Source organism: Aedes albopictus, chromosome 2 (genome assembly GCF_035046485.1).
Source record: "Aedes albopictus strain Foshan chromosome 2, AalbF5, whole genome shotgun sequence".
Lineage (NCBI taxonomy): Eukaryota > Metazoa > Arthropoda > Insecta > Diptera > Culicidae > Aedes > Aedes albopictus.
Genome location: NC_085137.1, coordinates 242,683,996 through 242,697,381, shown reverse-complemented (window position 1 = coordinate 242,697,381; position 13,386 = coordinate 242,683,996). Strand labels below are relative to the sequence as shown.

At 45.0% G+C, this 13,386-nt stretch overlaps 2 protein-coding genes across 4 annotated transcripts in view; both read right to left on the bottom strand.

Annotated features, from left to right (window-relative positions):
• The window catches only part of LOC109622885 (F-box/WD repeat-containing protein 5), a 56,432-nt gene that overhangs the window by 758 nt on the left and 42,288 nt on the right, over positions 1 to 13,386 (bottom strand). The window contains exons 5-7 of one of the 3 annotated variants that reach the window (XM_029858209.2): positions 731 to 1,086; positions 336 to 676; positions 48 to 198 (exon numbers count right to left, since the gene is read on the bottom strand). In XM_029858209.2, coding sequence (XP_029714069.1) covers positions 48 to 198; positions 336 to 676; positions 731 to 1,086 — 848 coding nt within the window. Of the gene's footprint in view, positions 1 to 47; positions 199 to 335; positions 1,087 to 13,386 lie in introns of all 3 variants that reach the window. The other 2 variants (XM_029858206.2, XM_029858201.2) reach the window with 2 other exon arrangements.
• Positions 1,723 to 8,863, bottom strand: LOC115258165 (uncharacterized). The gene is made up of 2 exons (XM_029858217.2): positions 8,225 to 8,863; positions 1,723 to 8,146 (listed from the first exon to the last, which is right to left on the bottom strand). Exon 2 carries the CDS (start codon positions 7,415 to 7,417, stop codon positions 2,816 to 2,818), a length of 4,602 nt encoding a protein of 1,533 aa, XP_029714077.2. The 5' UTR covers positions 7,418 to 8,146; positions 8,225 to 8,863; the 3' UTR covers positions 1,723 to 2,815.

The window sequence follows — 13,386 nt, the reverse complement described above, 5'->3', positions numbered from 1 at the left end:
TTGCATCAAAAGATGCAAAATAAAAACAACTGTGTTTAGGCACTTACCTTGATTTCGTAGTCATCGCTGGTGGTCACCAGCATTTCGTTGTCCCGAGGGTTGAAGGCCACACTGTTGACCACATCGTCGTGCTGGTACTTGGTCAAGCAGACGCCGTAGTAGCGATCCCACAGGTATGCGTGCATGTCTTCGGCTCCACTGGAAACGAGAGTAACACTATATGTTAACCGGGAACATTTTTGCAGAATTTATGGCATATCGAACAACACAGTTATGTTAAAGTTAATATTAAAGTTCAATATTGAAGCGAAAATATAAAAATGAAAACAACTCACCTTGCAACATAGTTGTCACACACATCGAGGAAAATGAAGAAACATTCGGTGTTCGGCGTGTACGCCTTATGGGCTCTCAGCATTGTGCCAACCTTCTTCAATGTCATCAAATCAATCACGTGGATATCTATCTCCTGTGCAATCGGCGGAGGTTCCAAAGGATTCCGTATCACATAGTTCTTGGGCCACGGCCTGCTGTTCACATACAGATAGCGATGATCCGGACTCAACCCCATACCGATTATGTGCCCGTGCAGATCGATCAGTTTGTCCACCTTGTCGAACCGATCGGCCACCGCCTCGTAGTTGGCCCAGTTGGCCTCCATCGGTGGGGTCTCGTTCTGCAAGATATATTGGAGGCGGATTTCTTCTTGAGACATCTCACGCATAATTACCTCCAATTCCCGCTGACGATCGCGCAGGGCGATCCGTTCCTTCAGTGACGGGCCTGGGTCCACCCGTCGTGGAAAATTGACGCTGCTTATCCTCTTGAAGCCAATCTGGTGTGGTGTGTAGGTTTTTGAACCCGTTGAAAATATGAGATACTTTGGGCACAGGTTGTCCAGATCCTCCGTCTCTGACATATCATCGTCCTCTTGATCGTCATCATCGTCCAGGCAATCGTCCGACGATTCGTAATAACTGTCCTCGTACTCTCTTCGGTATTCGTCCAGGTAATGGATGGGGCTAGCATAATCGTTGTTCTCCAAGGGGACGTACGGGAAGTCAAGGTCAATATCTGGAATGAATACTACATGGGTCATTCGTCGCGAAGTGTTCACATCGTGTGTGATCGATGTTTACAAAATGGGAACAATTTAAGGGCAAAACTAGCATTTTCCTTGCAAATTTTTGGGTTTATTCTGTTTGGCATAATGTAATTCGACATAAAGGCGTTCTGGCAAAGTTATTTAGCATAATTGTCGTTTGAAACAACAATAGTTTGTGGAGGGAAAAGACAATTACACCGTCTTCGACCCTGCGGCCTCTACAGACTGAACACTACTAACATTCGATAACGGAAAGTACATATACCACCCAGTGGCCCAGTGGAGAATTTTCCGTTTGACGAAAAGTTTTCCCCGACTGGAGCGGGAATTGAACCCACACTCAGAGGCTTACGAGACACTTAAACGGCTGACGCCGCTAACCGCTTGGCCACGAAGTTTGTGGAGTGGAGTTTACTTACCTTACCGATCAGGCTAAGGCCTGGGTGGCCTCTGCTGTACATACTAGTCGGGGGCTATTCATAAACCACGTAGACCAAAATTTGGCCATCTTAGACCCCCCCTCCCCCCTCGTAGACTTTTGTCCATACAAAAAAAAAATTGAAATTTGTATGAAGCGTGGACTTTGGCTAGACCCCTCCCCTCCCCCAAAAAGTCTACGTGGTTTGTTGGGAGGAGTTCGGGGCAGCATATCGAAAACTGTTCTTGGAGTACTGTTCGACACACTCAAAACTAAAAATATATTTAATTCAAATTGCGATGTAATCATATAATCCAGGGCATAATACATAATTCATTGCCATTACTTACAAACTCAGTTTTCCAATCAACAATCCTGCCTGCGAACCATCCAATCTCCCTACAATTAATACCGGTAAGTATCAACTCGCTCGCTATCGTTAATCGAGGATTCAGACCTTGCTTCTCCAGCAACAATTCTAGGCTATTTTACGCAATAATTTCAATCCACTTCAATAAACTTTGCTATCAACATTCAAGAGTAGCTATATACATCTAACATGTCAGCGCCCTAGGTTTAGACAGTCATTGGCACTGCTTGTCATCGCAAACTGGGAAGGCCGCGTTCACGCAACGAACCCTTCCTATCCCGGCGTAACAGCTCCCCCGCCCGTAAGCCCTGTTGTCGATTGTGATCACCACTGCGCTTACCACTTTTATCCTCCGATCTCCAGTACAGGTAGTTTTGCTACCGCTCGCTTTTTCATTCCTGTGCTAGTACGTACCATTGCGGATCGTATCCTTCCGTCATTTCCTGCGAACACTTCTTCCACGACTCCGCGCTCCCAGCTTTTTCGCCTTTCTGAATCAGCAACATATACTAGATCTCCAATGGCCACAGTTGTCCGTTCATCGAACCACTTCGTCCGCCGATTCATCATGGGAAGATATTCTCGTTGCCAACGCCTCCATAATTCTTCTGCTAAATACTGTGCTTGATTATAGCTGCTCCGTAGTCTATCAGCCAGCTCTATTGAGTTCCTTGATGGCATGCAATCCACCAAAGAACAACTCCTCAAAAAATGATTTGGAGTAAGTGCCTCCTTGTCCTCTTGTACGTTGGTAGAAACATACGTTAACGGGCGTGAGTTAATCAAACTTTCTGCTTCTATCAGAGTTGTTTGTAGAATTTCATCCGTTATTCTTTCTCCGTGTGCAAATACTGCCATTGCTTCCTTTACGGATCGAACCATGCGTTCCCACACGCCTCCCATATGGGGTGCTGACGGTGGGTTAAAACGTCCACTTTGTCCTGGCTCCAGTGAACGTATCAGCACATTCCGAGTTTATGGATCGGATTTGTTCAGCTAAATCTCGACTAGCTCCCACAAAATTGGTTCCGTTATCGGAAAAGATCTCAACCGGGCTCCCACGTCTCTTTACGAATCGGCGAATCGCCATTTCACACGACTGTGTCGTTAAACTGTATACCAGCTCTAGGTGCACAGCACGCACTGTCATGCACGTAAATAACGCTATCCATCGCTTCTCTCGTCTTCGTCCTACAACAACTTCCACCGGACCGAAATAGTCCAAACCGACGTATGAGAATGGGTGTTCTCTCACTGCCATCCGAGATATTGGAAGCGGCGCCATTCTTGGAACCGCAGGCTTCGCCTTTTGAACCTTGCACCAAACACAATCTCGTGCAATTCTGTCAACCAAAGATCTCAGGCATGGAATGTAGAACCGCTGAAGTACTTCGTTTACCACCATTTCTCGACTACCGTGACCACATTCTTGATGGTACCGCTCCACTAGTTTTCTGGAAATTATATGCTCCTTTGGTAGTATGATCGGGAACCGTACATCAAACGTTGCATAGTCCGCCGCTGTAGTTCTACCTTCCATTCGTATGACTCCGTGTTCATCTAAGAATGGCGACAGTCGGTACAAAGGACTGCTCTTCTCCACCATTCTTCGCTGGGAAATGGATGGATCTTGATTTTTGATCAACGTTTTCACATCATCTGGAAACTGTTCTCCTTGTGCTACACGCCAGATAAAATTTTCCGCTAACTGGTACTCCTCCTGTCGCAGCGGAACTTGCTCTCCTGGAATCGTCATAGGTCCTTTATTCAAGGTCGGTAGCGCCTCGATTGGTAGTTTGTTTATTCTGCGCCGACAATTGGAAACAAAACGGTAGATTGATGCAACCGTTCTTACCAGCACCTTCCACTTAGAAATGTGTTTTATCCTGGGTAACACCGCGTCTGGCAAAACTATATCATGAAGTAGCACACTAGCTCGTAGTTCTTCTTCAATTTCAACCGGTTTCCATCTTTGCGCAGGCCAATCACTTTCGGGTTTCCTCAGGAAATCTGGGCCACAAAACCATCTGCTACCGGAACTTATTTGTGTTGTCGGTCCCCACTTGGTAACGTCATCTGCAGGATTGCATTTTGTGGGCACCCAGTGCCAGTCGTCAGAAGTTGTAATACTCAGTATTTCACCAATCCTGTGGGCTACGAATGGTTTATACCGCCTTACGTCCGATTTCACCCACGATGCAACTGCGTTCGAATCGGTCCATAGAAAACGTTTCTTCGCCTCAACTGAGTGATTTTCACTTATCGCCTTCATTAATCTCGCTCCTAGTACAGCTGCTTCCAATTCTTTCCTCGGAATAGACAGGTATTGTAAAGGTGCTACCTTGGCCTTTGCCTCCACGAATGCACAGTGCACACTTTCTCCATCTGCAAATCGGAAGTAGGCTACACATCCATACGCGTCCTCTCCAGCGTCCGTAAATACATGCAGTTGCATTGTCTCATATGCAGTTGAACTCAGTCGTCCGAGATAACATCGAGGAATACTTATATTATTTATTAGGGGAAACAACTCTGTCCATCGAAGCCAACGATCATAGTGTACCGGTCCAATTCTCTCATCCCAACCGATGCCACTTCGCCATAAGTCCTGCATCAAGATACGGCCGTGAATCAAGATCGGTGCCAGAAACTGCTTCGGGTCGAACATGCTCATGATGCAGCGTAAAGCGATTCGCTTTGTAGGCCATGCTCCTTCTTGAATGTAAGGCCTCAAGTCGTCTCTGAATTCGGTAGAGAATACAAACGAATCAGTGTCGGGTCGCCACATAACTCCCAGAACTCTTTCTGCCTCGGAAGTTACATCAAATGACTTTGCCGTTTTTGATTCCGCTTCACCGAGTTCTTCCAAAACTATCGGTGAGTTGCTCATCCAATTCCGTATTTCGAAGCCAGCGTCTGCATGCACTTTCCTGACTTCTTTAGCTCGTACTATTGCTTCATCTTCCGTATCTACACTCTCGAAATAGTCGTCAACGTAATGTTTACGAATTATGGCGTCTGCGGCTGCTGGATAATCCTGTAGATGCTCTTGAGCATTGAGATTTTTTACAAACTGCGCCAAGCAGGGAGAACAGCTTGCACCAAAAATAACCACGTCCATCACGTAGATATCCGGTTCGCGGTTGACATCTGATTTGAACAAGAAACGTTGGGCCTGTCTATCTTCCTGTCGCACCAAAATCTGGTGAAACATTTCTCGAATGTCACCACCGAACGCCACCTTTCGCTCTCGAAATCCGTTGATTACTCCGGACAATGATGCAACCAGATCTGGTCCCTTCAAAAGGCTTTCGTTGAACGAAACACCGTTCGCCTTCACTGCTGCATCCCACACCATCCTTATTTTTCCAGGTTTCTTTGGATTGACGACGTAGTTCAAGGGTAAGTACCAGCACCGCTCCGGCGGTGTCTCTGTCATTTCACTTTCCGTGATCTTATGCGCGTAACCCTTGGCCACATACTCGTCAATTTGCTTCTGCAGTACTTCTCGGATGCTCGGATTCCGGTCCAATCGAGCTTCTAAGTTCTTCATTCGCTTATACGCCATCGCGTAACTTTTAGGAAAATTCGGTGCTCCATCTTTCCAAAGAAGTCCGGTTTCAAATCGGTCACCAATTCGTCTTGTAGTCCGTTGGAGAATCTCTCGAGCCTTGCAATCATCTTTTGACTCCAATCGCACTGGGGAAACACCTACGGCTTCAAGTTGAAAGTTGTCACGTAACATTTGATTCAAGTCCTGGTCCGCTTTACTACACTCGTCGCAAGCACATCGGTGATGACCAAGAAAATGGACATCTGACAGTATGTTCGGCCTCGGACCATAAATTGTCCAACCCAACTTGCATTTAACAGCGACTGGCTGTCCCTTTTGTCCGATACGCGAGGCCACCGGAGCGATAAGGTGCATGTTGTCAATCCCGATCAACAACTTCGGCGTATCTAGCTTATAGCTCTGTATTTCAACTCCATTCAGATGTCGGAACTCTTCGATTAGCTCATCTGCATCCAACTGTTGGGCCGGAAGATCTAGCTTGGAAACTGTCCCAGCCACGCATAGTTCAAATTCCTTTCTTTGATCGATTCCGGTAATCCTCATCTCAACGTTTCTTGAATGAGTTTCTGTACGGCTGACTCCATTTGTCCAACGCATTTCAAATGGTTCCCGAGGCCCGTTTAACTGAAGAAATTCAGCTATCTCATTATCGATCAGTGACGTAGACGATCCTTCATCTACAAGGGCGAGCGTGTTGCATCTTCTGTTTTCCCCATATAATGTAACGGGAATTATGCGGAACAATGCGGTTTTACTCGGCAGAGTGTGACTGTTACAACGTGCCTCCATATTGGCGCCTTCGGTCATCGGAGGATGCAGCAATGTGTGATGTAAACCATTGCATCCGTCCACCTCACAACGCACCTTAGATCTGCAAGGCCATTTCCCATGGTTGAATATGCAAAGCGTGCACAGGCCCATATGCTTCACCATCATCCACCTACGTTCCAAGCTTGTGTTCCGGAACTCTCGGCAATCCCGTCCTAAATGACCCGGCTCGTCACAGATAGAGCAACTGAAGTCCTTTTTTTGAGAACTCTGTACCGATGTAGGCTGTATTTTGCCGAACAGGTTATTTTTGACATAGTTTTCCTCGTAATCCTCTTTCATTAGATGAGTGTAAACCTTGGCCTTTGGTTTCTCACGCCTTCTTGAAGAGCCTATTTCAATCCTTTCGAACGTCACTTCTAATGCCTTATCAACCAGATCCTCCATGAACTTCCCGAAGGTCTTCAGGTCAACCACTCGGAAATTTCGTTTGAATTCAACCCATTGCATGGCATAACACGGTGGCAGCTTTTGGATTAGGCTCTGCATTAATATGGGGTTCTTCAAATGGTCGCTGAGTTTCGAAACTTCTAGATGTTGGATGAATTCACCAATTGCACTTCCAAATTCGATCACAGACTCCAAGTTATCCGAATCTGGTCCTTCGAGTCTCTGAATTCGTTGTGCTAGCATCGTTGACAAAATTTCGGGATTACCAAAGCGGCGACGAAGCTTCTCGATGATCGTTGGCACGTTTTCGGGTAACAGCAACAGGCTCCGAACTATTTCTATTGCCTTTCCTTGCAACGACTGTTGAAGACGGACGAGGTTTTCTGCATTGGTGAATCCACACGATGCATTCGCTTGTTCATAGGCGCTTATAAACAGCGGCCAGTCTTGCGGTTGACCTGAGAATGCAGGCAGGTTTTTCGGAAACACCTGCCGTGAAGCAATCTGAAGCGCCGTTGGTCCCACTACCACGCTGGAACTCCTTTGCTGCGTTTGACGCATTCGTCTCATTTTGTTCACGTTAGTATCCGGCAATAACAATGAGAATTGACTGACGTCAACATCGGAAGCGATATTCGACCGCCTCGACCTACCAGGTTCTACAGCATTACATGAATTCATCCATCCTTGTACCTTATCGATCACTCTTTGCTGCTTCCTCAAGATCTTCATTGCACACGGATTCTTCTTCAATCAGCTTAGAAAGCTGCTGTAACTCCTCCAACTCGCGACGCTGTCGTTCAATCTGTTTTTGCTTCACCTTTAACATTTGCAACTGGGTTTCTTCTTCTAGAGCTTCCAAGCGACTTCTCTCCTTCATTTCTTCAATTCGTTTCATCGCCATGTCCCGCTTGGAACTTCTAGTCTTACTACTACCACTTTTGTGACTCTCGGAACACGACTTTCGACCACTAACGGAATTGCGACCGTGCGAGGGATCGGTTGGTATTTTATCAATGTTTATCTCGCCCCCCGTCCTGGACGGCCCTGCCTGACTTGTCCCCCCTTTCACAGAGTGTCTAGAATCCTTTATTTCAACGATTTTCTTCTGATCTTCCTTTGACTTACCGGTATGCTCTTTAATACTACCCTTTTTAGCTGCACGTGGTGGTTGCACACGGCTGACTCCAGGCTGGCCTAGCGATTCACGAGCGGATACGTCCTCACCGAGGCACGTACGGCAGTACCAAACAAGCTCCGCTATACTTTGGTCCACTCCGACACATGAAAAGTGGTGCCACCTTTTACATCGACTGCACTGCACCATTGCATCATACTGATCATCCTCGTTACAGCACGGGTAGTTCGCATCCTGTGATGAGTTTTTTTGAGTATTGTTGGGAGGAGTTCGGGGCAGCATATCGAAAACTGTTCTTGGAGTACTGTTCGACACACTCAAAACTAAAAATATATTTAATTCAAATTGCGATGTAATCATATAATCCAGGGCATAATACATAATTCATTGCCATTACTTACAAACTCAGTTTTCCAATCAACAATCCTGCCTGCGAACCATCCAATCTCCCTACAATTAATACCGGTAAGTATCAACTCGCTCGCTATCGTTAATCGAGGATTCAGACCTTGCTTCTCCAGCAACAATTCTAGGCTATTTTACGCAATAATTTCAATCCACTTCAATAAACTTAGCTATCAACATTCAAGAGTAGCTATATACATCTAACATGTCAGCGCCCTAGGTTTAGACAGTCATTGGCACTGCTTGTCATCGCAAACTGGGAAGGCCGCGTTCACGCAACGAACCCTTCCTATCCCGGCGTAACATGGTTTATGAACGGCCCCTAGCCGTCTCCATTCCACTCGGTCCATGGCTGTTTGTCTCCAGTTTCGCACTATGCGTAGGGTCCGCAGATCGTCCTCCACTTAGTCGACCCACCTAGCTCGCTGCGCTCCACGTCTTCTTGTACCGGTGGGATGACTCTCGAGAAAGGGTTGCTGTCCGACATCCTAATGACGTGACCCGCCCACCGTAGCCTCCCGATTTTCGCGATATGGACGATGGTTGGTTCTCTCAGCAGCTGATGCAGCTCGTGGTTCATTCGCCTTCTGCAAGTCCCGTCTTCCATCTGCACTCCGCCGTAGATGGTACGCAACACCTTCCGTTCAAAAAACTCCAAGGGCGCGTTGGTCCTCTGCACGTAGGGTCCATGTTTCGTGCCCATGAGATAGTTAACTTTGTATTACGACGAACTTTTTTCGATCGTAGAGTTCTGAGGAGCCCAAAGTAAGCACGATTTCCTGTCACAATGCGCCTCTGATTTTCTCTGCTGGTGTCGTTATTGGCGGTCACTAGCGAGATCAAGTACACGAATTCTTCAACCGCCTCAATTTCATCACCGTCGATACAAATTCGGAGTGGCGGGCGCGGTGATTCCTCCCTGCAGCCCTTTGCCATCATGTAATTTGTCTTCGATACATTAATGACTAATCCGATTCGCCTGGCTTCACTCTTTAGTCGGATGTACGTTTCCGCTATCGTCTCAAATTTACGAGCAATAATGTCAATATCATTAGCGAAACCAAGCAGCTGAACGGACTTCGTGAAAATCGTCCCACTCGTGTTTATCCCCGCTCTCCTTATTACACCCTCTAAAGCAATGTTGAACAGCAAGCACGAAAGACCATCACCTTGCCGTAACCCTCTGCGAGATTCGAAGGGACTCGAGAGTGTCCCTGATACTCGAACTACGCACATCACTCGATCCATCGTCGTCTTCAGCAATCGTATCAGTTTATCCGGGAATTCGTCATTCGTGCATAATCTGCCATAGCTGTTCTCGATCGATTGTATCATACGCCGATTTGAAATCGATGAACAAGTGATGTGTGAGCACGTTGTATTCGCGGCATTCCTGCAACAGTTGGCGGATGGCGAACATCTGGTCCGTTGTAGCGCGTTCACCCATGAATCCAGTCTGATATTGCCCCACAAGCTCTCTTGCAATCGGTGATAGACGGCGGCATAAAATTTGAGCTGCTCCACCGTGTTTTAATAACTCGCTTGGTAGTTGATCTGCTCCAGTGGCTTTGTTGTTTTTCAATCGGCTAACCTCCTCTTCAATCTCTTGGAGGTTAGGGGCAGGAAATCTTTCGCCCTGCGCACGTACTCCTCGATCTGTTACCACGCCACCTTCGGTACTTGCAACGTCGCCATTAAGGTGCTCATCGTAATGCTGCAGCCACCTCTCGACTGATATGTTCTATTCGACCAAAAGGGAAATCCCCTTTTTCGATACATTATACGAGGTAACACGAAGTTGTGAGATACTCATTTCATGATTATGAGTGACCGAAGCATGTATAAAACTCGGAGCAATAAACGATAGGTCTCTATTTTTGTAAATCTATAACTGAGTACGGTTTATTCTATTCTAGACGGAAAACCTCTAAATTAAGTATAAAGTGATAATAGTTCAGTGTCGGCGAGGAAAATTCTCCACCGGCGTTTGGTGGATAACAAATTTGGAAAGTAATTTCCGGATTTAGTTTTTTTAACTGTAGTGCGGATTTAAGACCACGGCCACATTGTGATATATTTAGTAAATTGTGAAAAATCGACGTTGGAAAAACTAAACTAAAAAAAAGGGAACAAAGTGTATTTTTTTTAACAAAGCTGAAAAAGTGATTGTTTGAGAGGTGAAAAGAATCTATTGTTCGAGAACAAAGCTTTAGTGAACAGATTTGGCCAGTTTCGATTAGGCAGAAGCGCACGTTTCGGCCATTTTGGAGCAAGGTGCTCAGTGACCACCTATTAAATTGACCAGGCTTTTCAAAGATTGGCTAAATCATTAGACCTCTGTGAAATAATTCCGGCGAAAATTCAACTGTAGTTGGTGATTTTTCTATGAAACTGTATTGAAAACGAGAAGTTCTCGTTACAAAAAAAAATCTTAGAGAGCAGTGAGTTTTGAGTGATTTATGTGAAAAGCCCTTTAAAGCGAAGAAATTGTAGCAAGCATCATTTACGAGAGGTTCTCGTAGGTATTCAAATTGTCCCAGAAGTGCAAGAACAGAAGAAATTAAAAAGTGTAGAAGTTCGCCATTTTACCTTGATAATAAGTGAGTGATCAACATTGATGAGCGAGCAAAAATCTAAGTGGAGCAAAAATCTGAGCGGAGCGAAAATCTGAGTGGAGCGAAAATCTGAGCGGTCAACGATACTGGGCTGGAGAATACCGCGAGAAGTGAGAATAGTCATCGGATCATCGGGTCGTCGTAGTTGTGAGCTGAGTTCAACGTTGGTTACAGCAGTTTCAAGGTCACGTAAGTCGTTCCTTTTTTGTTATTTTTTTACTCTGACTATCGTTTTTTTTCTCTCTTTTAAAAGTTTCATATCTTTCATAATGTCCCTAATTGGTACGGTTGATCATTATACCCGTGGAACTAGTTTTTCTAGTTACATGGAGCGTATGGGATTTTTGTTTCATTTGAACAAGGTGAATGATGATAATAAAAAGAGTTTGTTAATAACGCTTGGGGGACCGGTGCTTTTTGAGGAGTTGAAATTGTTGTATCCTAACAAAGATTTGAATACAATTGGTTATGATGAAATGGTCCAGAAATTAAAAGAACGCTTTGACAAAACAGAGCCAAATATGCTTTATCGTTATAGATTTCATAATCGCAGCCAGGGCATTGAGGAATCAGCAGAAAATTACATTCTTGCAATAAAGTTGTTAGGGGAAAACTGCGGATTTGGTGATCATAAGAATGAAGCTATAAAGGATCGCATTATTTTAGGTTTGAGGGACGAAGAACTGAAAAAGAAATTATTAATGGAAGACGGAATGAATCTTGAAGAGGTGGAAAAAAGGGTTGTGAGAAGTGAGTTGGCCAATTTGAGAGCAAAATATTTAGGAGATGACGGTTCAAGAGTGTTTTCAATCCAACACAGGCTAGGTGTGAGAAATAATGAGTACGGAGAGAGTAGCGGTTACAGGCAAGGGAGAACATTTGTTCGTTTCAGTAGTAATAATCGTAGAAGTAGTCGTGACCGAAGTGGTGGTAGGATGCAAAGAACAGACAATACATATAGTCGTGATAGATACAATAATAATGGCCGCGATAGGTATAACAACGGATACAACAATAGACGTCCAGACATGCGTCCAGACCACTCACAATTGACTTGCAACTACTGTAAACGGTTGGGACATATCAAGCGAAACTGCAGGTTATCAAAAGGATCACAGGGGTCACAGGGATCACAAGCGATAAATTTGGTTGAAGAGGAGAATTTAGACAAAGTAGATGGTACCTATGATTTTAAACGATTAAAAATTGATTCAAAGGACTCAGATAGCGATGAAGAAATCTATCCCTGTATGATGATAGGTACTATAAATCATATTAACGAACCTTGCTTAGTAAACGCTTTGATAGGTAACGTAACCATAGACTGCAGCAGTCTCCGTTATGAGTGGCTGTACTTATTCCACAACATTTTCTCACTTGAAAGTTTTGCCTTGTAAAAGTAAACTAGTAGTGGTCAACGGAGAAGCTTTGGATATTTTGGGTAAAATTTTCGTAAATGTTTGGTTGAATAACAAGGAACAACAAGTGCCATTCATCATTTTGAACAGTAAGCACAATTTCACTCCATTAGTTGGACGTAATTGGTTGGACATTTTTTATACTGGATGGAGGCAGGTATTTTCAAAACCATTGTTGGTAAATAACATCGACGAAGCAGCCGGTACCACCAGATATGATCCAGGGCACGAAGCAAACCTCACTTTAAAAAAGGAGACACCAATTTTTCGTAAGGCATACGACGTACCGTACAGGCTTAGGGATAAGGTGTTGAAACATATGGAGCATTTGGAAGAACAGCGAATCATAACACCAATCGACGTTAGTGAATGGGCTTCCCCAGTGGTGATCGTACTTAAGAAGGACGGAGACATACGCATGACACACGATGAATGCTCATCGGAACCAGATCAGGATAACGAAAAAACGCGAGGGAAGCACTATGATCCGAGTGGCCCTTCCGAGTAGTAAGCGGCCCAGAGAGGTTTCAAGTTCGGATGATGAGGAGTTTCTGGGTTTTCCCAATGAGCCGAAGCCAATTTTCCCGGAGATTGGAAACCCTGAACCCGAAGCAGTTAGACGGAGGAATAAGATACCATGTTTACGAAGAGAAATAATCACGCGAAGTGTTTCGCGTTCGAAAGCTACCACGAGAGAGGAGCCGCCAAGCACGGTGTAAAGTGAAAGGAACTAGAAGTGTTTTGCAATTATTGAAATTTTCGCTATCGCGTGATCGGGTTTTACAAACTAAAAGAAGTGCTATCAAGTTTATTGTAATTGTAATTGTAATTGTAATTGCTCAGTCCACACCCAGGCCGACAACTGTCAGCCCATCTGCTTGTAGGCAGATGTGGACCTACTAAGCCGCCCCCGTTAACATGTCCTACACCGAATTAGCACACCGGGATCTTCCACAGGCAGGCGCTGGCGTTACCAGTCCCAACAAGTGTCAGATACATTAAATAGATGGGGTAGAGGATATAAGAAGATGTGGGAATAGGATGGGAAGAGGTAGAAAATGAAGAGATAGTAGAGAGGTTTCGATTTTGTTGCTGAAACGAGAAAAAGAAAGAACGATAAAGAAC

Excerpts from the sequence above, each read along its gene's own strand:
- LOC115258165 (XM_029858217.2), bottom strand. The coding sequence starts at position 7,417 with ATGAAGATCTTGAGGAAGCAGCAAAGAGTGATCGATAAGGTACAAGGA.